The sequence below is a fragment of the Oratosquilla oratoria genome, chromosome 43 (genome assembly GCF_046742065.1).
Source record: "Oratosquilla oratoria isolate Oo_2021 chromosome 43, ASM4674206v1, whole genome shotgun sequence".
NCBI lineage: Eukaryota > Metazoa > Arthropoda > Malacostraca > Stomatopoda > Squillidae > Oratosquilla > Oratosquilla oratoria.
In genome coordinates this window covers 29,768,085-29,792,221 of record NC_134819.1, presented here as the reverse complement: position 1 = coordinate 29,792,221, position 24,137 = coordinate 29,768,085, and the positions used below count along the sequence as shown (strand labels likewise).

General features: G+C 39.3%; 1 protein-coding gene across 8 annotated transcripts in view; it reads left to right on the top strand.

The window, feature by feature from the left end:
- LOC143021890 (tyrosine-protein kinase hopscotch-like) overlaps positions 1-24,137 on the top strand; it is a 73,345-nt gene that overhangs the window by 2,768 nt on the left and 46,440 nt on the right. For 6 of the 8 annotated variants that reach the window (XM_076179692.1, XM_076179696.1, XM_076179691.1 and 3 more), the window contains exons 2-10: positions 603-704; positions 1,177-1,480; positions 5,437-5,545; positions 9,587-9,750; positions 9,898-10,041; positions 10,267-10,523; positions 10,621-10,780; positions 12,120-12,314; positions 13,602-13,712. In XM_076179692.1, the coding sequence (XP_076035807.1) occupies positions 1,190-1,480; positions 5,437-5,545; positions 9,587-9,750; positions 9,898-10,041; positions 10,267-10,523; positions 10,621-10,780; positions 12,120-12,314; positions 13,602-13,712 (1,431 nt within the window). In that variant the 5' untranslated portion in view covers positions 603-704; positions 1,177-1,189. Of the gene's footprint in view, positions 1-602; positions 705-1,176; positions 1,481-5,436; positions 5,546-9,586; positions 9,751-9,897; positions 10,042-10,266; positions 10,524-10,620; positions 10,781-12,119; positions 12,315-13,601; positions 13,713-24,137 lie in introns of those variants that run through there. The other 2 variants (XM_076179698.1, XM_076179699.1) reach the window with 2 other exon arrangements.

Below are 24,137 nucleotides of genomic sequence, written 5' to 3'. Positions count from 1 at the left end.
CACAAAATGCACTTCAAGACCAACCACCAAACTCCTTACTCCATCAAAGCTTACAGAAAAATATCTCTCAAGAAAAGCAAGAACCACACTAGCACAACTACATTCAGGCCAACATGCAGTACTAAAACAATGGCATCACAGAATAGGCTAGGCCATAAAAACAAACATCTAAATCTTCTTGAATATCTAATTGGTTTGAGTGATCATTTGCCATTCTGCACAGTTTTGTATCATCAGCAAATTTGGAAACAGTAGATTTTAGTCCATGGTCTATGTCATTTATATATACTATGAATAGAAGTGGCCCAAGAATGGAACCCTGAGGAACTCCACCTGTAACATTTTTCCATCTAGAAGTTTCTCCATTTAAAACAACTCTCTGTTTTCGATCATTGAACCAATTACTAATAGGCTACCACTTGTAGAATTACCACTGATAGGTATTCATTGTTGGTCTACAATTGAATAATATCTTTTTTCCTATATATACTCATTATTCTTTTTAGATAATTAACCAGATTTTTTTTTGGGGGGGTGGGGGGATCTAATATCAGTAGAGGTTTGATACCCTTTACCACAGCTGAAAAAAATCTCTGTTCCAGTTGCATTGGCCTGCCCTTGATGTTAGATTCATGAAAGGAAGCACAGTATTCAACTGTAGGGATCTCTAGTACAGCTTAAAAGTATAACTACTACGTAAACATGTAAGTAATATGTTTTATGTTTAAACTTCCCCTATTTCTGTTTCTCTCAGTTGGCCTATTTCCCTATATCCATAATATGTGAATATATTATATGATTAATTGTTGATGGTTCCTGAATACTCTATATTAATCCTTTTACTGCTCTTGACACTTGTCAGTTTGTTAGTGTCTCCATTTTTTAAGTCAAAGAAAATCCTCTGTAGTGAAGGGATGAATCCTAGTCTATCTCTTTAAACCTGTTTAACTGTTATTGATGACTTACACATTTGCTGTGGCTGCAACCATTTGGTGATTTTATTCAGCAGAGGGAAATCCCTTCCATACTGAGAAGTTAAGGATGGAGACTGGATTCTTCCTTGGATTATGAAAGGAATATCATGAGTAATTGTGTAAATTATGGAAAAAATATTATCAAGAAAGTGCATATAGATTTACATGACTGAGGTTGAAAATAGAACTTTTGTATTTACAGATGTTTATCAACAATGATCAAGATCATATTTCATGGAACCCATGAAAAGCTTGAAATAACAGACTTAAACAAGAATGTGGAAGATCTAGTCATTTCTTCCGCCCAGCATTGTGGCATTACCCCTGTGTGTCAGCACTTGTTTGGTCTCTACAGTCCAAATGATGAGACATTTTTGGGTTTATATCGGCAACTCAGTCAAGATGATCAAGGCTCCTCATATCACTTCAGATTGAGATTTTATCCAACATCATTAGAAAGCTTTAAAGAACTTGATGATAATGCCTGTCTCTACTTTTTTCACCAGGTACAGTATAGCAAATTAGATTTTGATTTGTGACTGGATGGATGAAGTAAAAAGGGCATTGGGAAATACTAGAATGTCTGTTGAGGAAGAAAGGAAAAAGACAGAAGATAGGGGTGAGTGGAGAATTGTTATGTGTGGATGATGCTGTGATGCATGGAAGGGAGTGTGTGGGAGATGGGGGGTTAGGAAGTATGTGTGAATGATATTTTGACACAGCCTGAAGGGATTTCTCCCCATCTCTTTTTCTGCATGAAGGGATGGAGAGGCAGGTTGCTGATTAAAAGCAGCCTTGCAGTGTCTTGCCACATTGTTTCTGACCCAGGTTAGTGAGCAAGATGCAGGGATGACTCATCATCCAGGAGGAGCCAAGAAAAGAGGGAGGGAAGGGCTGGTGAATGGGAGTGGAGATGAAATGGGTGGGAGTGGATTTTATGCCTTTGTTTTTGGCTACCTTGCTTGTAAGGAGGAAAAAAACATTAGTATATGTATGTATGAAGATTTAACAAAAATATATACTGCAACTTTTACTTCTTGCAGCAGTTCTAAAACTGTCCTAACAAACACAATTGGGTTAAAGAGTGTTGGGGAGATATCTCCAAGTTTCTTATGCTTACATTTTTCTACCATTCTAAATATTTGTCATGGGTGGCAGTGAAAAGCACCTTGACACTGGGAAATTGTGCATTGAGTCACCATTTAATACATATGCCAAAATTTACAAAATAGGAGAACAGGAGTGGTAAAGGAGTTGGGAGATAGGGTTGATGAAAGAGTATTAGGATGGTTTGGACACATGGAAAGAATGAGTGAAGAAAGACTAGTAAAAGAGGTATGGAAGGCAGATGTGGAGGGAGTGAACATGAGAGGGCGACCTAGAATAAAATGGATGGATGGGGTGAAAGGGGCTTTGGGGAAGAGGGGAATGTCTGTTGAGGAAGGACGGGAGAGGACAGAAGACAGGGGTGAATGGAGAATGGTTGTATATGGATGATGTTGTGATGCATGAGGAGGGATGGGGGGTGAGGTAGTATGTGTGAGAAAATTTGACGCAGCCCGAAGGGATTTCTCCCCGTCTTCTCCTTTTCTGCATGAGGGGACAGAGAGGTGGGGTCGCTGATTTAATGAAGCGGCCTTGCTGTGGATGTGCTGTGTCTTACGACACTGCCTCTGACTTAGGGCAGTGGACAAGATGCAGGGATGACCCATCATCCAGGAGGTGCCAAGATAAGAGGGAGGGTAGAGGGTGGAGGGGAGTGGAGTGTATTTAGGGATGGAATGGGTGGAAATGGTTTTTATGCTTTTTTCTTTTTGGCTACCTCCCTTGTAAGGGAGAAAAAGCCTTTGGTATATGTATGTAATAAGAAGATGTTTTGGAAAGAAATTAAAAGAGGAAGAGGAGGTGAATCAAGTAGAGTGGAAAAGGTAAAAGGTGCAGATAGAGAGATGATAATGGAAGAGAAGACAGTGAGAGGAAGGTGGGCAGAGTATTTTAGGGAGTTGCTAAATGTGAAGGAGGATAGAGAGGGAAAGGCAGTTGCAGTGGGAAGTGCTAAGAAAATGAGAGTTGAGTGAGGAAAATGGAGGAGAAATAGGGAAAGATGAAATGAAAGCAGCTGTTAAGATGATGAGAGTAGGTAAGGCACCGGGGTTGGATGGATGCCATGCAGAATGTCTGAAAAAAGGAGGTACAGTGATGGTGGACTGGCTGGTGAGGTTATTTAATGTTTGTTTAAGGGAGGGTAGAGTGCTGGAGGACTGGAGGAATGCCTGTATAGTTCCACTTTACAAGGGAAGAGGGGACAAGTGTAAGTGTAGTAGTTTCAGAGGGATCAGCTTGTTAAGTGTAGTTAGGAAGGCTTATGGGAGGGTCTTGATTGAGAGCATAAGGAGAGAAACAGAGGGAGTAATTGGTGAGGAACAGTGTGGTTTTAGGACAGGTAGGGGTTGTGTAAATAAGATATTTTGGTAAGACATATATGAGAAAGCTATAGGAAAAGGTAAGGATGTTTTTTGGGCTTTTATGGATTTGGAAAAGGCTTATGATAGGGTAGACAGGAAGGCACTGTTGGAGGTATTGCAGATATATGGGATAGGAGGAAAGCTGTTAAGAGCAGTCAAGAGTTTTTATGAGAATAGTAGAGCTTGTGTTAGGATTAGAAATGGATAGAGTGAATGGTTTGAGGTAAAGGTGGGACTTTGTGAGGGATGTGTTATGTTGCCCTGGCTGTTCAATCTATACATGGATGGGGTGGCGCGAGAGGTGAATGCAAGAGTAGTGGGTCAGGGGTTGGAGATGGTTAAAGAAAATGGAGAAAAGTGGGAAAGAAGACAGTTATTGTTTGCTGATGACACTGTGCTTATAGCAGGATAAGAGGAGGGATTGAGGAAGTTAGTGACAGAGTTTGAGAAGGTGTGTGAAAGAAGGAAGCTGAAGATAAATGTGGGCAAAATTAAGACGATGAGACGTACAAGGGGAGAGAGTGGCAGCAGGCTGGAAGTGAGTATTAAAGGAGAGAGACTGGAGGAAGTGGATAGTTTTAGATATTTGGGTGTGAATGTGGCAGGAAAGGGAGGAGTGGGGGTGGAGGTAGAATGTAGATTGAGAGAAGCAAGTAAATGTCTTGGTGGATTAAAAAGTGTAATGAGAAATAGACATTTGGGAATGGATGCTAAGAGGAGGTTATATGAAGGAGTGATTGCACCACTAGAAAACCTAGCTGAAAATGGAAATGAAAAAGAAAAATACAAACACATGCATAATATACTGGCCAGCCAAAACATGTATCACTTGACAATGTTCAAATGGAACCACAATATGTTTTGAATGTTCAAAATAGTAAAAAAAAAAATGATCCCACCACTGCCACGAAAATGTTATTGGTGGCAATGGAAAGCATCTTGACACCGGGAAATTGTGTGTTGAGTCACCATTCGATACATATGCCAAAATTTACAAAAGTTTTCTTACACTTTGAAGGTTAAGACAATACTGATACCATGCTTCATTACCAACTCAGATTTGGATGCAAAACTTGTAGATGTTCTTACATACATTGTACATAAAGTTTAATCACAATACAATAAATCACCAAAACATTCTTCAATATTTATAATAAAATTAATGGCTAACAATACACCCAGTGGTTAATGATGCAATAAATGGGGAAAAATATACACAGACCATCACATATTAAAACCTGATTATTAATGCCGGAAAACACTTCACTAGTTTTATCAAAGATAAAACTAAAGCTCCTTGGTTATGATCAAGTTTTTTGTAAAAATACACTTTGGCTCTAGTCAAACAGAAAAGTTTGATAATGATTATTTTTGCCTAGAGTTTCACTGACTGGTTAGCTGTAGCCCCACAATGGCTAGCATTTGCCCTTATGTCCTCTCTTAGGTCTCTCTGTAAAGAAACTTTGGACTGTTTTCTGTGTTGTATTAGTGTTTGGGGGGCTAGTTGTGGTACCTACTTATGGTGGTCCTGCAAGGTGGACAACAGAGCTGCCCATTTTCATAACCCATCAACCCCCACACCTTCATCAGGAACTGCAGTCCTAAGGAACTGACACTCAGTCTCTGGACTTAGTCCAAGATCTATGTTAACTTCAGTTGTATTTCTTACACCTTTTCACACATGGAGAACTGATAACAGGCAACTTCTTCTATCTTACTACTTTCACTTAGTGACAGACAAACGGTCCCACATCAATACAATAGAGATGGTAGTCCAAAGTTTCTTCCTAGAGAGATGTATAGGAAGGCCTATTGCCAGCTGTTGTAGGGCTATTGATTTTCTATTTGTAAAACTCAATGCAACAATTATTATCTCCTGATAAAAAGGGGTGTGAAAAGACAGGTGCTGAAGTACTGACCTTTTCCCATTTGTATTTTGAAAGTGAATTTGTCATACTAAATTTATATTATTGATAGTATTAAATATTTTTTTACAGGTACGGGAAGATTTTTTGGATGAGAAAATGCCTGTTCTTATTGCAAACCGTGAAGATGGACTTGGCCTTGTAGTAACAGACATCTTCAGGCACATCTTACAGAATCCAGGTGAGATTTGAAATTTTCTTTTATGGGGGTGTATGATGTTAATCAGACATCAGTATAGAATGCTATTGTGAACTAACAAGTGTTTTCATCTGTGATGCAGCTGGATTGGAAAAAATGGAAGGCAATTGTACACATTGTTTAGAATCTTGTTGGACTGAACCCAGTCACAGAATCAAACAGCCCTTAATGCAACTACCACACAGAGGATGTTGAACACCTCATCTTACACTGTCCCACACGAACAATTCCAGGACAGTTACATAATATCTCATCCCTGAGTGACTTATGGGCCCACCTGAAGGCTGTAGCCAGTTATCTGGGAGCTGCGAGTCTCCTGCAAGTGAGACCTGGGGGTAATGGATTGATTGATCTGACTGAATTTAATACTTCAAACTTTGGCACATTTGCTGGTTTATCCAAGAATTTTTTTCCCTTTTCATTAATCCGTTTCTCATAGCACTTTATTCTACTCAGACATTTACTTATTTTCATGACTTTGTAATTCATTTCCACATCTACTTTTCCATTCTGTGCTGTATGTAACTCCACTTCCCCCAACCTCTCACCCTACACACACATTCAACCTACCACCATCATCACTCCTTTTTTCTTCATTGCCTCCTTGTCCATGTAGTGAAAAGCTACCTATATGTTTATCAGTAATCTGAATGTTTCACCCATGCTTTTGTTATGTTTGTCAGGTGTTTACCTTGTTGTATTCTATGGGAGGGGGAGCTATGCTCATGATGTTCCGTCTTTGTATCTCACAACATCTAGTTTGTTTTTAAATTCATGTATGGTGTTTGCACACACTGTTGTTTTGTCCAATTTGTTCCAGACATAACATTGTGTGGAAAGCTTTTTTTTTTTTTTCTCTCCAGATCTCTTCTATAGCTGTCCTTCTTGAGTTTCTTCTCATGTCCCGATGTTTTTCTTCTGTCCCAATTTAATAAGTCCTCTCCATCAAGGACTTCCATGCCTTTCATAATTCTATAAATGGTTAACAGATCACCTATTTTTCTTCTTTGTTCCAGGGTTGGTAATTCCAATTTAGACAATCTTTGCTCATGTCAGTTTTAAAAGTGTTGGGGCCAACTTTGGCATTGCTATTTGGTTTCTTTGTATTTTTCTTATATTCTTTTTCATACTGGGTGTCCATAGTGTCACTGCATACTCCAGTCTTGGTCTTATCAGTGTGACTAGTATTTTCTGTACCATTTCCTCATCCAAGTAATTAAAAGCCACCTTTAGTGATCTTAACAAATTGTAGGTTTCTCTGACTTATTTTGTTGATCTGTTTGTCTGGGGACATGTCTTTGGTGATGATGACTCCCAGGTCCTTTTCGGAACCAATTTTTTTTACTTCCTTTGCACCAATTTTATATTGTCCTGATGTTTTTTTTTTTTTTTTTCCAAATTCCATTATACTACATTTCTTAATGTTGAAGTTTACTTCCCACTTCAGACTCCATTCCCAGACCTATTTCAGATCTCTCTGTAGTATTTCACAATCTTTTTTCATACTTTAGTACTGGTAGTTTTGTGTCATCTGCAAAGAAGTTCATGTAACATTCTACACCTTCATACATGTCATTTACATATATAGCAAACATTATCAGAGTCGGTACTGATCCCTCTGGGACACCACTAATCATATCTTCTCAAATAGAATTTTTATCTCTGAGCACCACTCTCATTTTTCTTCCATGCAAGAAATCCTCCATCCCTTTCAGTAGTTTTCCTTGTATACCTCCTATTGTTTTGAGTTTTCTTAATTTTTTGTGTAGTACTTTATTAGACACCTTTTGTAAGTCCAGGAAAGCACAGTCTACCCATCCTTCCCTCTCTTGTATTATATCTATTAACCCTGAATAGAAACAGATCAGATTTTTGGTATGACCTTCCCTGACTAAATCTGAATTGTCTCGGATTTAGTATGTTGTTCTCCTCCAGATGTTTTGTCCATATATCTTTGATAATTTTCTCAAAAATTTAGGCTATTGTACTTGTAAGGGAGACTGGTCTATAGTTTGTTGGGTCTTCCTTGTTTCCCCCTTTATATATTGGTACGATATTGGCATTTTTCCAGTCTTCTGGTACCTTTCCTTCTTTAAGTAAGCATTGTATTATCTTGTATATTTTATCCATTAGTTCATCTGTACATTCTTTTAGTATCCAGTTTGCAATTCTGTCTGGACCGTGTGATTTTCTGACATCAAGGTTCATTATTTGGTCCCTTATTTCTTTTTGTATCACAGTTATTTCAGTCATTGGGGGGGGATCTTTCTCCACTTCATACCAATTGTGTATGTTTTCTTTAGTGAACACAGATTTGAAATGTTTGTTCTTAATTTCAGCCATTTCTATATCCTCTGTGTATTCCTGTTTATTTTTTAGTTTACCATTCACATATCTATAGAATAATTTAGTTTATCTTTACATTTGTCTATGTCTTATTCATAGTTTCTTTTTTCTTCCCTGCATATTTTTACATATTCATTTCTTAGGTTGATATATATTTGCCACTTTCCAGGTTTTCTTTCTTGTTTCCATCCTTTCCAAGCTTTGTCTCTTTTATCTTTTGCCTCACTACACTTTTTGTTATTCTGTTATACCAGCACTTGTACACCTTTTCCTGTTTTCTTTTTTGGTACATATTCACTCCTTCAAAATCATCCATTTCTCCTCCACCTGTGCTTCTTCATTATAGAATTTTTCTGAACTCGCTTTTTGAAAGAACTCTCTAAGTTTCCCAAAGTCCATTTTTTTATACATCAGTCTTCCTTTTCTGTGTTTCTCACTTCTCTCCATATATTTTCCTCTTTTAGTTCGAGTTCAAGTAGTATGTGATCACTCTTCCCAGTTGGTGTCTTGTATTCAATTTTATCCAAAATTTCAGGCTCCGATGTAAATATTAAATCTAGTCTCAACAGTTCTTTATTATTTCTATATCTGGTATTTTCTTTTACCCATTGAGTCATTGTGTATTCAACAGTCATGTCAAGTAGTATGTCTCCCCAAAAGTCCTCTCCACCCTTCATTGTCATCTCTTCCCAACATATATCTTTAAAGTCACCCATAATTACTAGATTTCCTCCTTTCAGTATTTCATTTAATGTATGCCGTGTGCCTTCCAGCATTTTGGAATGGTCACTCTCCTTCCAAAAACGTGTTTTTGGGAGCACATATATCTTCACAAACTTTCTACTTTTCACGTCACTATTTTCAACCCTTATCATGATGAATTCCACATTATTTTCTCCTTCTGTGATCTTTGTCACATTTAGGCCCCTCTTAGCCAAAAACATGACTCCTCCACCCTGCTTTTCCTCTCTATTTTTCATCCAGTGATTGTATAAACTTTGTCCAACACTATTTGGTGGTAGTGGACCTTTTAATTTTGTCTCCACAATTCCCATTATATCTATGGGTTTTTTTTTTTTCATTGATGCTTTAAAGCTTACACTCATTTCCAATATTTTGCATTTGGATGCAATGATTGTACCCATGGCACTGTATGGAACAGAGACTTGAAATTTAAAGGAAGCAGAAAAGAAAAATCTAAATATGTTTGAGATGAAGTGTTAAAAAATGTGGTAGGTGATACAGGATAAGATAGAGCAAGAAATGTGCAGGTGAGATAGAGAACAGGAATGGAAAGAGAGCCATCAATGGTTTGGGTGTGTAGAAAGAAGGAATGAGGAAATACTTGAATGATCAGTTGATTTAACTGTTCCTGGAAATTTGCAGCACCTGTTAGTAGTCTTTAGGCTAGACTCTTTGGGAAGAAACATTGGACTGTTGTCTGTTGTATTAGTGTAAGACTTTCCCTGGCACCAGTAGTAAGAGGAGGAGAGCTGTTGCCAGTTGTCTGCTGTTCATGTGTGTAGGCTGCAGGACTTCTACAAGAGAGACCAGGGGTATTGGATTGATTTATCTCCATGTGTGAAAAAATTTAAGAAATACAGGTGAAGTTAAGAGAGAGAGATGCTGCTGTAGCTATTCTTTTTTGTCAATGTAAGGGAGTAATTTTTGTTTCAGGTCTGGGAGTAAAAGATGTAGATTTCAAAAAATTTGTCCCCAAGTCTTTAAATAGTTTTCCAAATAGAAGAAATGTAAGAAATCATGTAGAAAAATTGGTGCGTGACTGTGAACATCGTGATTTTGCATTTGTGTGCAAACAGTACTTGGATACAGTGGAAAAGGTTAGTCATTTCCATTTGTATAGAATGAAACTTCAGAGTATTTATGTCGTGTGAATGAATCATGGTTTAAGGTGTTACTGTGATGGGTTATAGTAGAATGAAAGTAAAAATAGAAATTATATATTCAAGATAGCTTCTGTTTCATAGGCATTACAAGATACCCATTACTTTGCTGAGGAGTATGAAGTGCAGATGAACAGTGGTGAAGGTGTTGTGGGTGCACGAGTTCTGGTTGATGTTCACCAAAGTGTTGCACCTCATCTTCAGTACAATACTTCAAGGAGAGAAGGGGTAAGTTATGTGACTTATATAAATACCACATACTTATATACCAAAGTGGCTGAATCAAAATACACACCCACATTATGAATAGATAACACCCATTCAGGCACCCCTCCCACATCATGTGCACTAGACAATGAACTATTTGCATGTGTAAGATATATTTCAGTATTTTTGTAACATTAGTTCATAAATTGTGCCCTTTCATGCATGTCCTTTCTTTGACTCCCACAGGTATGGAAATCTATTTGTTGCATAGAAGAACTTGTGTTTGTATCATTACGCCCTCAAGATTGTACAGTTGAACTATCAAGACAGACTGGCATTCCTTGTAATTTGAAGTTTCCAAGTAGAAACAAGTTGGATTCTTTTGTGGGCTTGATCAGTGGATATTACCGTTTTATGAAGACATGGACCTTTGATCTGTGCAGGGAAATGGTTACACCTTCCTTAAAGTTTTTAAAGTCACACAGGTGTCATGGACCTGTTGGGTAAGTTGTATTGAGAATGTATTCCCAGTTGTTTTTCAAATAACTTTGATATATATATATTTTTTTCTCAATAATGCTTGATTTATTTTTGTAACAGGAGTGAATTTTCGAAGCAAAAATTAAAAGATAAAGGGAGAGGAGAAGCAGGTATTGGCTTGTTACGGCAGTCCACATCTAGGTATAACACATATAAACTAGATGTCATTAGACAAGAAGATGAGATCAAAAGCTATGTCATTCTCTCGGAAGGAGCCAAGGTGAGAGCCCAGTATATATTTTCATCTACTTGTGTTACACCATATTTGAAATGTCTCACTACTTTATTTATTTTCCCTTTAGTATGGGCTACTAGAATACTGCCACCTTCCCCTATATGTTGTAAAAGACAACTAGATAAAGTAGAATGAGGAACTAGGAAGGCTTCTTCTTTTCCTTTTCCTTCTTCTTGCAAAGCCAAAGCAAAAGGGGGTTCTGGGAGAGTGACTGCAACCAGAATCTTAGTAATTGGGTCTCTGAACATGTATGGTTGTAGAAGAAATGAGAGTAATAAAGGAGTTTGGTAGTGTATGAAAAGAAAGATGGATGTGTTAGCATTGAATGTTGCTTTCGTTGCTGAGCAAGCATATGACAGCCACTCAGTATGAATACATGAAACACACATGCAAATCACTCAGCCTGAAGATGGTCTCAGGCGAAGACCAAAACGTTTTGCAACCATCGGGCAACTATTTGCCAGTTTACCAATACAATACCATCTTCAATGTTTCTGTGCAAGAGAATGGAGAGGGAGCTGCCGATTAAATGAAGTGGCCTTGCTGTGATGTTCTGTGTCTTGCTCCTGGATGATGGAGGGGTGGTGAATGGAAGTGGAGTATGTCGGGATGAAATGGGTGGGAGTGGATTTATGCCTTTGACTTTGGCTACCTCCCTTGTAGGGGGGAAAAAGCCCTTAGTACATGCATGTATGCACCATTCCACAGCAGGGCTGCTTCACTTACATGGTGACCCTCTCTTCTTGTCCCCTCATGCAGAAAATAGAGAAAATGAGTAGAAATCCCTCTGGGCTTCATCAAAATATCTATACACAACCATTCTCCACTCATCCCTATTCCCTGCCTTCCCTTCTCAGCTCAACAATTGTTCCTCTCTTGTTGAAAGGGGCTTTGAGCAAGGGGGAAATGTCTGTTGAGCAAGGAAGGGAGAAGGCAGGGGATAGGTGTGAGTGAAAAATGGTTGTGTATGGATGATATTTTGACACAGCCCATCGGGATTTATCCCTGTCTTCTCTATTTTCTGCATGAAGGGATGTGGAGGGAGGGTCACTGTGTAAGTGAAGTGGCCCTGCTCTGGATGTATTGTGTTCTGCTGCATTGTTTCTCACCCGGGTAGTGGGCAGGAGACAGGGATGACCCTTCATCCATGAAGAGCTAAGATAAAAAGGAAACAAGGGTCATGAATAGGAGTGGAATGGGTGGGAGTGGATACATGCCATGACTGGCTACCTCCCTTATAAGGGGGAGGAAGCTCTCATATATAGATAGATTATCATATGTAATGTTTCTAGAAACAGACTAAATGCAGTTTTGTATTTTTCAGGTTTGGATGGAAGGAAGAGATGAAACCACCCATGAAAACTTGTCTAGTCTATTGAAAAGTATTATGAGATCAGAAGGCAGTGAAATCAATCTCACACGAATTATACCCCCATTTGATTCTGACAAACCTAGTCTCCTTCATCTTTGTTCTAGAACATTAGAAACAGCACCAGAAGATACATCAACAGCTCCACAGGTTAGTTATCAGCATTATTATATATTTTGATATCTTAGATTATCAGATATGCAAGACTAAATTTTATGTTTTGCAGAAGTTCATATGAAGAAATATGTAATATCTGTTTACAGATTACTGAGATATAACTAAGATAGCCCTTAATGTTTTAGTATCTCTTCATTTTTATAGTTCAGAATTATATCAGCCTTTGAACTCATCAAGTTCTCCAGTCACTAATACTTTGGGAGAGATCAATGACAGGTGCCTGCCTGTGTGTGGTGGTCCTACAAGATCTGTGGGAAGATCTGGGGACCATTGCCAACCTCTGTGTTTGTGGATTTTCCTCCTTGTGAAACTCGAACCAATGATTAATTAATTTATTTATTGTTTGGGACAGTATTGTAGCTGAGATCACCTGGTGTCATATATATTTTTGAAGCCACACCCGGTCATATGTGCTTTGGTTTGTAAGGCTATATGTGTCCTAAGGTATCATGGAGCAGTTCCTATCCAAGGAGATGTTATTACTAACCATGAGCATAGCTCTCCTTCCCATATAATACAACTAGGTTTATGCTAGATAAATACATACCTTTCATCACCTAGGGGTGCAATGCATAGAAGAAATGAAAAAGGATTTAGAGAACTGTGATACAACCATCCATAGACAAGGAGGCAAAGATCACAAATACCATACTGAAAGTTAGCAAGAAACATATTCCTAAAGGCTTCAAGAAAAAATACAATCCCTATACATCAGCCAAAGCTGGTTTACCCCCACTGCTTCATTATGTGGCAGTCCGCCCTCTCTGTTCATCCACTTATTAGTAACAGAGTAGACAAGAAGAAAACCCTAGCACCACATCAGTTGATGAGTTGTATACTTTTGCCCATTTCCAATACACTTCAGGAAAAAATACAATCCCAGCTATACATCAGACAAAGCTGGTTTACCCCTACTGCTTCATTATGTGGCAATCCCCACTTCCTGTTCATCCACTTATTAATAACAGAGCATACAAGAAGAAAAGCCTTTGCATCACATCAGTTGATGAGTTGTATACTTTTGCCCATTTCCCATTACATTTTGTGTCATGGAAATCAATTTCCCAACTTTAGGTCCAGCCATATATTCTGTCAAGATCTTTTTGCAAAAACTTGCAGTCTTAATCTCAGCTTGTCAAAATCTTTGTCATGATCTTTGTATTATCTTCAAACAGATTAATGTTGCTCATCATGTGTGCATGTGCTTCATGATTACAGTGGATAATAAAACTTAGTGGACCTTCGATTTTTTATCATTAGATCATCGATCGAGATAGTTTATCAAAGACACAGTCCAAAAGTCGAGCTGGAAGACATTCTCATGTCTATCACTTTATATGGGTGCCCAAGAAAAAGGAAGTTGCTGTAAAGGTATGGATACTATTGTAAATATTCTCATGGTAGTATTGCTACCTTTATTGCAATGTTTATACTAAGTTTGTAAAGTAGCTTATAGAAATTGTGTGATGTGTTTGATTTGTGTTATTTACACTTGCATATGTATAGATTATATGTATATAATTTAGTAGGGTTTGTATTGTGATGCAGAAGGAGCGTTGATTCATAACTCCTATCACTTAGGTTGAAGGAAAGACTGATAAGAATAGGATTTCAGGTAATCAAGATTGCATTTTTCTCTTAAGTCTGCCCTTCAGTTAGATAAAATAATCATTTACAATTAACTAAAAAGTCCCAGTAGCATTATAAAGTATTTACCAAATATTGTAGTATTGACTGCATAGTGACATGTAGTCAGTACATTAGGGGCTTTTTTTGGGTTGATGCCACAGACCTGAGCTACGCATCCTTCATCTATGTTAGAGTGAAATCTCTTCTTATAAAAAAATGATGAGATGCTTTTGTGCTACTGCTGTCCCTCCTTTATACTATCTCTTTGAACCTATCCTTTACCACTTATACAACTACCTCTTCTCTAATCCCAATATAATGGTTGGGGAAATTGAAATGTTGCCACCATGTTCCTGTGTATTTACTTAGTTGTATCTTCCAGGAAGGGGAGCTACGCTTGTGGTGTCCCGCCTTTTTATCTCGCAGTGTCTAGTTTGCTCTTAAATTCATGTCTGATTTTTGCATACACTATTGTTTTGTCTGGAAGTTTGCTGGCTGAGTGGGTTAGGGTGTCGTTACTTGCGGCGAAGGTCGAGGGGATGGTGGTTCGAACCCTGCCACCAGTGAAGTTGAACCAAGGGCATGGTTCATTAAATTCCATACTACAAAGTCCTCTGTAAGGGGTACTGTCTTAGCCTCCCAAAAGGGGGGAGTTTGTGATGTTAAACCATATCATCATCATCATTGTTTTGTCCAGTTTGTTCAAAGTCTCCATCACTCCATGTGGAAAACTTTTTCTTCAGATCTCTTCTATAACTATCCTTTTTGAGTTTCTTTCCATGTCCTCTTGTGTTTCTCTTGTCCCAATATAGTAAGTCCTCTCTATTAAGTATTTCTATACCTTTCTTGATTCTATAAATGGTCAGTAGGTCGCCTCTCTCTCTTCTTTGTTCCAAAGTCGGTAACTTCAATTTAGCCAATCTTTCTTCATATAACAAGTTTGCAAGTGCAGGGGCCATTTTTGTGGTTGTTCTGAATTCTTTCAATTTTCTTTATATTCTTTTTAGTACTGGGTAACCATAATGTCACAGCATACTCCAGTCTAGGCCTTATTAGTGTGACTAATATTTTTTTTAATAATTTCTTCATCCAAATAGGTAAATGCCACTTTTATAGATCTTAGCAAGTTATAGGATTCTCCTACAATTTTGTTTATTTGTTTATCAGAGGACAAGTCATTTGAAATAGTTATTCCCAGGTCTTTTTGAGATCCCATTTTCTTTACCTCCTTATTTCCAGTTGTATATTGTCCTGATATTCTTTTTTACTTTTTCCAAACTCCATTATGCTACATTTCTTAATGTTGAATTCCACTTCCCACTTCTGACTCCATTTCCAAACTTTGTTCAGGTCTCTTTGTAGTGATTCACAGTCTGTTTCGGTTTTCACTTTCCTAAAAAATTTAGCATTGTCTGGAAAGAAGCTCATATAACATTCCACATCATCATCCATGTCATTCACATTAATACATACATATACCAAAGGCTTTATCCCCCTTACATGGGGGGTAGCCAAAAAGAAAAAGGCATAGAAACCACTCCCACCCATTCCATTCCCTAAATATTCCACTCCCTTCCACCCTCTTCCCTCTCTCTCATCTTGGCACCTCCTGGATGACAGGTCATCCCTGCATCTTGTCCACTGCCCTGGGTCAGAGGCTGTGTTGCAAGACACAGCACATCCACAGCAAGGCCGCTTCATAGATTCGGCGACCCCCCCCCCCCTCTCCATCCCCTCATGCAGAAAAGGAGAGAGAAATCCCTTCGGGCTGCATCAAATTTTTTCTCATACATACTTCCTCACCCCCCATCCCCCACCCATTCCCCCTCATGCATCACACCATCATCCATACACAACCCTTCTCCATTCACCCCTATCTTCTGTCCTCTCCTGTCCTTCCTCAACAGACATTCCTCTCTTTTGTAATGCCCCTTTCACCCCATCCATTTATCTCATCCTAGGTTGCCCCCTCATATTCACTCCTTCCACCTCTGCCTTCCACACCTCTTTTACTAATCTTTCTTCACTCATTCTTTCCATGTGTCCAAACCATCCTAATACTCTTTCGTCAACCCTATCTCCCAACTCCCTTTCCACCCCTGTTCTCCTCCTCACCTCCTCATTTCTCACTCCATCTAGCCTAGTAACCCCTATCATACTTCTCAGACATATCATCTCAAACGTACAAACTCCTCTTTTCTTCCTCTCTTTGTTCCATGATTCTGCCCCATACAGTGCTGTCGGCACAATCACTCCTTCATATAACCTCCTCTTAGCATCCATTTCCAGATGTGTATTTCCCATTACACTTTTTAATCCACCAAGGTATTTACTCGCTTCTCTCAATCTACATTCTACTTCCAACCCCACTCCTCCCTTTCCTGCCACCTTCACACCCAAGTAACTAAAACCATCCACTTCCTCCAGTCTCTCACCCGTAATGCTCACTTCCAGCCTGCTGCCACTCTCTCCCCTTGTACATCTCATCACCTTACTTTTCCCCACATTTATCTTCAACTTCCTTCTTTCACACACCTTCTCAAACTCTGTCACTATCTTCCTCAATTCCTTCTCTGATCCTGTTGCAAGCACAGTGTCGTCAGCAAACAACAACTGGCTTATTTCCCACTTTTCTCCATTTTCTTTAACTGTCTCCAACCCCTGACCCACAACCCTTGCATTCACCTCTTGCACCACCCCATCCATTTATAGATTGAATAGCCAGGGCTATATAATACATCCCTGATGAAGTCCCACCTTTACCTCAAACCATTCACTCTCTCCTTTTCTAATCCTAACACAAGCTCTACTACTCTCATAAAAACTCTTGACTGCTCTTAACAGCTTTCCTCCTATCCCATATATCTGCAGTACCTCCCACAGTGCCTTCCTGTCTACCCTGTCTAAGCCTTTTTCAGATCCATAAAAGCCCAAAAAGCATCCTTACCTCTTCCTATAGCTTTCTCACATATCTGTCTTACCACAAAAATCTGATCTACACAACCCCTACCTGTCCAAAAACTCAGTGTTCCTCACCAATTACTCCCTCTGTTCATCTCCTAATCCTCTCAATCAAGACCCTCCCATAAACCTTCTCAACTATACTCAACAAGCTGATCCCTCTGAAACTACTACACTCACACTTGTCCCCCTTTCCCTTGTAAAGTGGAACTATACAGCCACTCCTCTAGTCCTCTGGCACTCTACCCTCTCTTAAACAAACATTAAATAACCTCAGCAGCCAGTCCACCATCTTTGTACCTCCTTTTTTTTAGACATTCTGCATGACACTCATCCAACCCAGGACACTAAAATAAAATGCCAAATTAGGTCAAGAGAAGAAACCAGGATACTGCAGGAAGACCTTAACAAGTTGTTCACATTTGGTGAGCGGGTTAGGGCGTCGTTACTTGCGGCGAAGTTCGAGGGGATGGCGGTTCGAATCCTGCCACCAGCGAAGTTGAACCAAGGGCATGGTTCATTAAATTCCACGCTACAAAGCCCTCTGTGAGGGGCACCGTCCTAGCCTTCCGATAGGGGGGAGTTTGTGACGTTAAACCATATCATATCACAATGTGTTAAATGTCAGTTTACATAACCCAGAAAGCAGGTATACCTTAGATAACACCTTTTTAAAGGAAACTAAGTGTGAGAGAGACTTGGGAGTTCAAGTGAGTTCTGACCTTAAATCCAGGAAGTAGTTGTTAGTGCCAGGAATAGAGCTAACAGAACATTAGATTTCATTGCTAGGACCATTATGAATAAAAATGCAGAGATAGTTATTAAACTATCTGGCATTAGTTAGACCCATCCTTGACTATGCAGTACAGTTTTATTCTCCATCCTATAGAATGGATATCAGTTCACTAGTTTCCATACAGAGGAGAATGACCAAAATGATACCTGGGCTTAGAAATTTACCTTACAAGGATAGGCTTAGACACCTTAATTTACACTCTGGAAAGATGCATAGTGTAGGTTGATCAAGTGGATCAAGGGCTTTAACAAGAGGAATGCAGACATATATATAATGTCTTTTTCCCCCTTACAAAGGAGGTAGCCAAAGTCAAAAGACAATTCCACTTCCACCAATTTCATCCCCACCCACTCCACTCCCATTCACCACCCCTCCCTCCCTCTTTTCTTAGATGACGGATCATCCTAGAGGTCATCCAGGATGCAGACAAGGTCATCATATTAGGACAACAGGGCAGGATGCAGTAATGGATTTAACCCCCTCAATACGGGCCAAAATCTCGCGGGCAGCATTAGCTGCCAGACGTGTGATGTTGCGTCGTAATACTCGCATTATAAAAAATATAGTTACTGCTGTATTGCTCATTCTCTTTCACCCGTGAATTTTGATAACCATAGAAAATATGATTAAGCCAGTTTACAGAGTATGGGGGTCACGCAGGTACAACTACAATACAGCCAGTCCTCGCTTAACAACGATCTCGTTTAGCGACGACTCGGAGTTACGACGGCTTCTTAAAAAAAAAAAAAAAAAAATTCTTTTACTGCATTCGAATCTTCGCGCCTACCGAAACACATGCGATCGCTACTCGTGCATGCATGTATATCAACTGTGCTTAGATATCTATGCATATTTCCTATAAATCATGACTGTTATATCATACTCGAATGAACTACACACCAGAACGGGATGTGTAACTTACATCACCCAGCTGGAAGCGATGACTGATATGGCAGCGGGACCTGCATGTGCGCGTTCTAGAACGTTCGGGTGAAAGCTCTCATTGCCACTAGTAGCCAGCAAGGACGCGTGCGTCAGAAAAAACAGATGCGTTCTTGCTGGCACTGTGTTTGTGCTGCGTTGCACGTCCGCAAAACGCGTCGTGTGAAAGGTCCCATTGAACTCCATTGAAAGTTAAAACGCGGCGCACCTGAACGCGTGTACGGAAACGCTCGTGTGAAAGTGGCCTTAGCTGTATAATCTTACTGCATAGAAGCGACACCCAGTTAGTTTTTTCATTGCACTTGTAGGCACATGACGTGTCCATGTATATTAGACGTTAAACCTAATAAATGATTGATGTGGTCCTCTCGAGTATCCCTGCACCTACAACCACAGTAAGATGGACAGTAAGTAAACAAACATACAAAATGTATTAATATACATTCCCTGAATACAATAACCTAGCATGTAGCACTTTGTCACTTTGCCTACTTCCGAATCTTTGTTTATATGCTCATACATGTATGTCTCTCAATGGGTCCTCGTTTAGCGACGAAATTGCTTAACGACGGGGTCTTCTGAATGATACTCTGTCGTTAAACGAGGACTGGCTGTACAGGTACTCCTCGTTTAACGACGACAATTGGGACCAGCGCACCGTCGTTAACCGAATTTGTCGTTAAGCGAAATTGTATACATATACGTACATGTACTGTATGTACAATGTCCAGCAATACATGTATCTTTATTTTCGTGTATTTTCTCTCTTTTATACAGTATATTAAAGCTTTATTTACTGTTTATTTACGGTGGTTAGGTTCCTAAAATTACTGTATATGACCAAATCCGCGTATGCTGACATTCCATATTGAATACCGGGGTATTTTTTTAGTTTCGACCATGGGCGCAATATAGCAATAGAAAATTAATTATTAATTTTGTAAATTAAAATGTATCAACGTAATATGCAATTTTGTGGGCGGAAATGAAAGTAAAAAATACCTTGCTACAAGAAAATATGCTAATGAACGAAGTTGGTAGCATAGGCTCGGGACGCCATCTTGTCGTCTGCCAACGTCTCTCACGACAACGACAACGAGGACGAGCCGGATGACATTTAATTTGCAGGTAATGATTTATTAAACACAGGTCAGGTTAGTTTAGTTTAGGTTAGACGAATTAATTTATCATCCTTACATTTCTTCGACATCGGCATCCATCATAACAACATAGTGTACCATTCATCCGACATGACTTCGTTACTTACGAAATCTGTTTTAGCATTTTTTTTTTTTCCCGCTCACAAAACTGCATATTACGTTGATACATTATAATTGACAAAATTAATAATTAATTTTCTATTGTTATATTGCGTCCATGGTCGAAACTAAAAATTTACCACTACCGGTATACACTGTACCCCAGGTAGTTTTTGCAGCTTGCAGGATGGTAATGTAGACCTAAGCTTCAGAACACTTTACCTCACAGCTAATATCCACCGTACAAGTTCATTTATAACATCATACAAATTTGCCTCAGCCAACTTAATTATCGTACACGACGTCTTAACTTCGGGAGATTTACATTAAACGACGTCATAAAGCCCGTCGTTACTCCGAGTTGTCGTTAACCGAGTAGGTCGTTAAACGAGGAGCACCTGTATATGTAATCAAGACGCCAACATCGGCATCCTCGCGTACCCACTTGCTACGTAGGCGTCATCGTATCGAAGGGGTTAAGAAGGAAATAGGCAAGAACTGGTTTACCAGGAGAGTGGTCAACAATGGAGATTTGGTAAAAATTTAGTGAGCGCTGAAACTATCATTGTTTTAAGAAAAGGTTGAAGAACTTAATGGACATGGAACTACCTAGTGTAGGCCTTATGGTCTCTTGCAGTCTCCTTCATTCTTATGTTCTCATGAGCTGGCAGATAGGGTCTGTTAGAGAATACTGAGATAGTTTGGTCATATGGAAAGAATGAGTGAAAAAAAGACTAGCAAGAAGAGTATGGAGAGCAGAAATGGTTGGAAGGAACTTGAAGGGAAGACCAAGAATGAGATATTTGAATGGGATGAAGGGGACTTTGGATGCATGAGGAAATTCAAGCAAGGAAGAGAGAATGCAAATGATGGGAGTGAAGGGAGAGTTATTGTAAATGGATAAGGAAATAACATGACCCAAAGAGATTTCCTCTTGTCTGCTCTGTAAATTTCTCAAGTGGATGGTGTTTTTTTGGGGGGGAGTAAACCATCTTTAGCTGTCAGGCCTTGCTCTGGAAGTACTGTACTACATCTTGCCGTATTGGGGTTGAATTGAGCAATGAGAGAAAAGGGAGGATGACTCTTTATCCTCAAAGTGTCAAGGTGCGAAGGACAACAAACAGGTTTTTAGGTGGGTGTTTCATGGGTGTAGGGTGGGTGTACATTTTGACTTGGTAACTGCCTTTATAAGGGAGGAAAGGTCATTTAGTATATTTATTTAATTACATAATCATAATATATGACGAAGTATGTTCATGGGGTCTCACAATTTTTCTCCAACTGTCATACTCATACCTAGTTTTGAATTTACTGATGGCTTTAGCTTAAAATGTGAAATTAGGTATGATAGGAAAAAAATGGGACCCTATAAACATAGCTTTTTTCCTGTGTACACTTAGGTGGATAGAGTTACTAGGCTGGATAGAGTGAGAAATGAGGAGGTGAGGAGGAGAACAGGGGTGGAAAGGGAGTTGGGAGATAGGGTAGATGAAAGAGTATTAGGATGGTTTGGACACATGGAAAGAATTAGTGAAGAAAGACTAGTAAAGGAGGTATGGAAGGCAGATGTGGAGGGAGTGAACATGGGACGTCCTAGGATGAGATGGATGGATGGGGTGAAGGGGGCTTTGGGGAAGAGGGGAATGTCTGTTGAGGAAGGACGGGAGAGGACAGAAGACAAGGGTGAATGGAGAATGGTTGTACAGGTACTCCTCGTTTAACGACGACAATTGGGACCAGCGCGCCATCGTTAACCGAATTGGTCGTTAAGCGAAAGTGTATACATATACAGGTACTTGTTTAACGACGACAATTGGGACCAGCGCGCCGTCGTTAACCGAATTGGTCGTTAAGTGAAAGTCTATACATATACGTACATGTACTGTATGTACAATGTCCAGCAATACATGTATCTTTATTTTCGTGTATTTTCCCTCTTTTATACAGTATATTAAAGCTTTATTTACTGTTTATTTATGGTGGTTAGGTTCCTGAAATTACCGTATATGACCAAATCCGCGTATGCTGACATTCCATATTGAATACCGGGGTATTTTTTTTAGTTAAGACCATGGGTGCAATATAGCAATAGAAAATTAATTATTAATTTTGTAAATTAAAATGTATCAACGTAATATGCAATTTTGTGGGCGGAAATGAAAGTAAAAAATACCTTGCTACAAGAAAATATGCTAATGAACGAAGTCGTCTGCCAGCGTCTCTCACGACGACGACAACGAGGACGAGCCGGATGACATTTAATTTGCAGGTAATGATTTATCAAACACAGGTTAGGTTAGTTTAGTTTAGGTTAGACGAATTTATCATCCTTTCATTTCTTCGACATCGGCATCTATCATAACAAACATGGTGTACCATTCGTCCGACATGACTTCGTTACTTACGAAATTTGTTTTAGCACCTTTTTTTTTTCCGCTCACAAAATTGCATATTACGTTGATACATTATAATTTACAAAATTGATAATTAATTTTCTATTGCTATATTGCGCCCTTGGTCGAAACTAAAAATTTACCACTACCGGTATATACTGTACCCCAGGTAGTTTTTTCAGCTTGCAGGATGGTAATGTAGACCTAAGCTTCAGAACACTTTACCTCACAGCTAATATCCACCGTACAAGTTCATTTATAACATCATACAAATTTGCCTCAGCCAACTTAATTATCGTACACGACGTCTTAACTTCGGGAGATTTATGTTAAACAAATGTCATAAAGCCCGTCGTTACTCCGAGTTGTCGTTAACCGAGTAGGTCGTTAAACGAGGAGTACATGTGCTGTATGTACAATGTCCAGCAATACATGTATCTTTATTTTCGTGTATTTTCCCTCTTTTATACAGTATATTAAAGCTTTACTTACTGTTTATTTACGGTGGGAAGGTTCCTGAAATTACCATATATGACAAAATCCGCGTATGCTGACATTCCATATTGAATATCGGGGTATTTTTTTAGTTTCGACCATGAGCGCAATTTAGCAATAGAAAATTAATTCTCAATTTTGTAATTTTAAATGTATCAACGTAATATGCAATTTTGTGGGCGGAAATGAAAGTAAAAAATACCATGCTACAAGAAAATATGCTAATGAACGAAGTCGGTAGCATAGGATTGGGACGCCATCTTGTCGTCTGCCAACGTCTCTCACGACGACGACAACGAGGAGGAGCCGGATGACATTTAATTTGCAGGTAATGATTTATCAAACACAGGTCAGGTTAGTTTAGGTTAGACAAATTCATCACCCTTTTATTTCTTCGACATCGGCATCTATCATAACAAACATGGTGTACCATTTGTCCGACATGACTTCGTTACTAACGAAATTTGTTTTAGCACCTTTTTTTTTTATTTCCGCTCACAAAATTGCATGTTACTTTGATACATTATAATTTACAAAATTAATAATTAATTTTCTATTGCTATATTGCGCCCATGGTCGAAACTAAAAATTTACCACTACCGGTACTGTATATACTGTACCCCAGGTAGTTTTTGCAGCTTGCAGGATGGTAATGTAGACCTAAGCTTCAGAACACTTTACCTCACAGCTAATATCCACCGTACAAGTTCAATTATAACATCATACAAATTTGCCTCAGCCAACTTATTTATCGTACACAACGTTGTAACTTCGGGAGATTTACGTTAAACGTCTGTCATAAAGCCCGTCGTAACTCCGCGTCGTCGCTAACCGAGTAGGTCGTTAAACGAGGAGTACCTGTATATGGAAGATGTTGTGATGCATGAGGTGGAATGGGGGGTGAGGTAGTGTGTGTGAGCAAAATTTTGACGCAGCCCGAAGGGATTTCTCCCCGTCCTCTCCTTTATATGGGGGGACGGAGAGGGGGGGGGGTCGCCGATTTAATGAAGCGGCCTTGCTATGGATGTGCTGTGTCTTGCGACACTGCTTCTGACCCAGGGCAGTGGACAGGGTGCAGGGATGACCCGTCATCTAGGAGGTGCTAAGATGGGAGGGAGGGTGGAGGGGTGTGGAGTGTTTTCAGGGATGGAATGGGTGGAAATGATTTTATGCCTTTTCCTTTTTGGCTACCTCCCTTGTAAGGGGGAAAAAGCCTTGGTATATGTATGTATGTTCACCTAGGTTTCTTAATCCAACATTCACCAACTGCCACTTGTGTGGACATTTGGGGCCGAGATATAAGCCCTCTTTAGGAATTGGC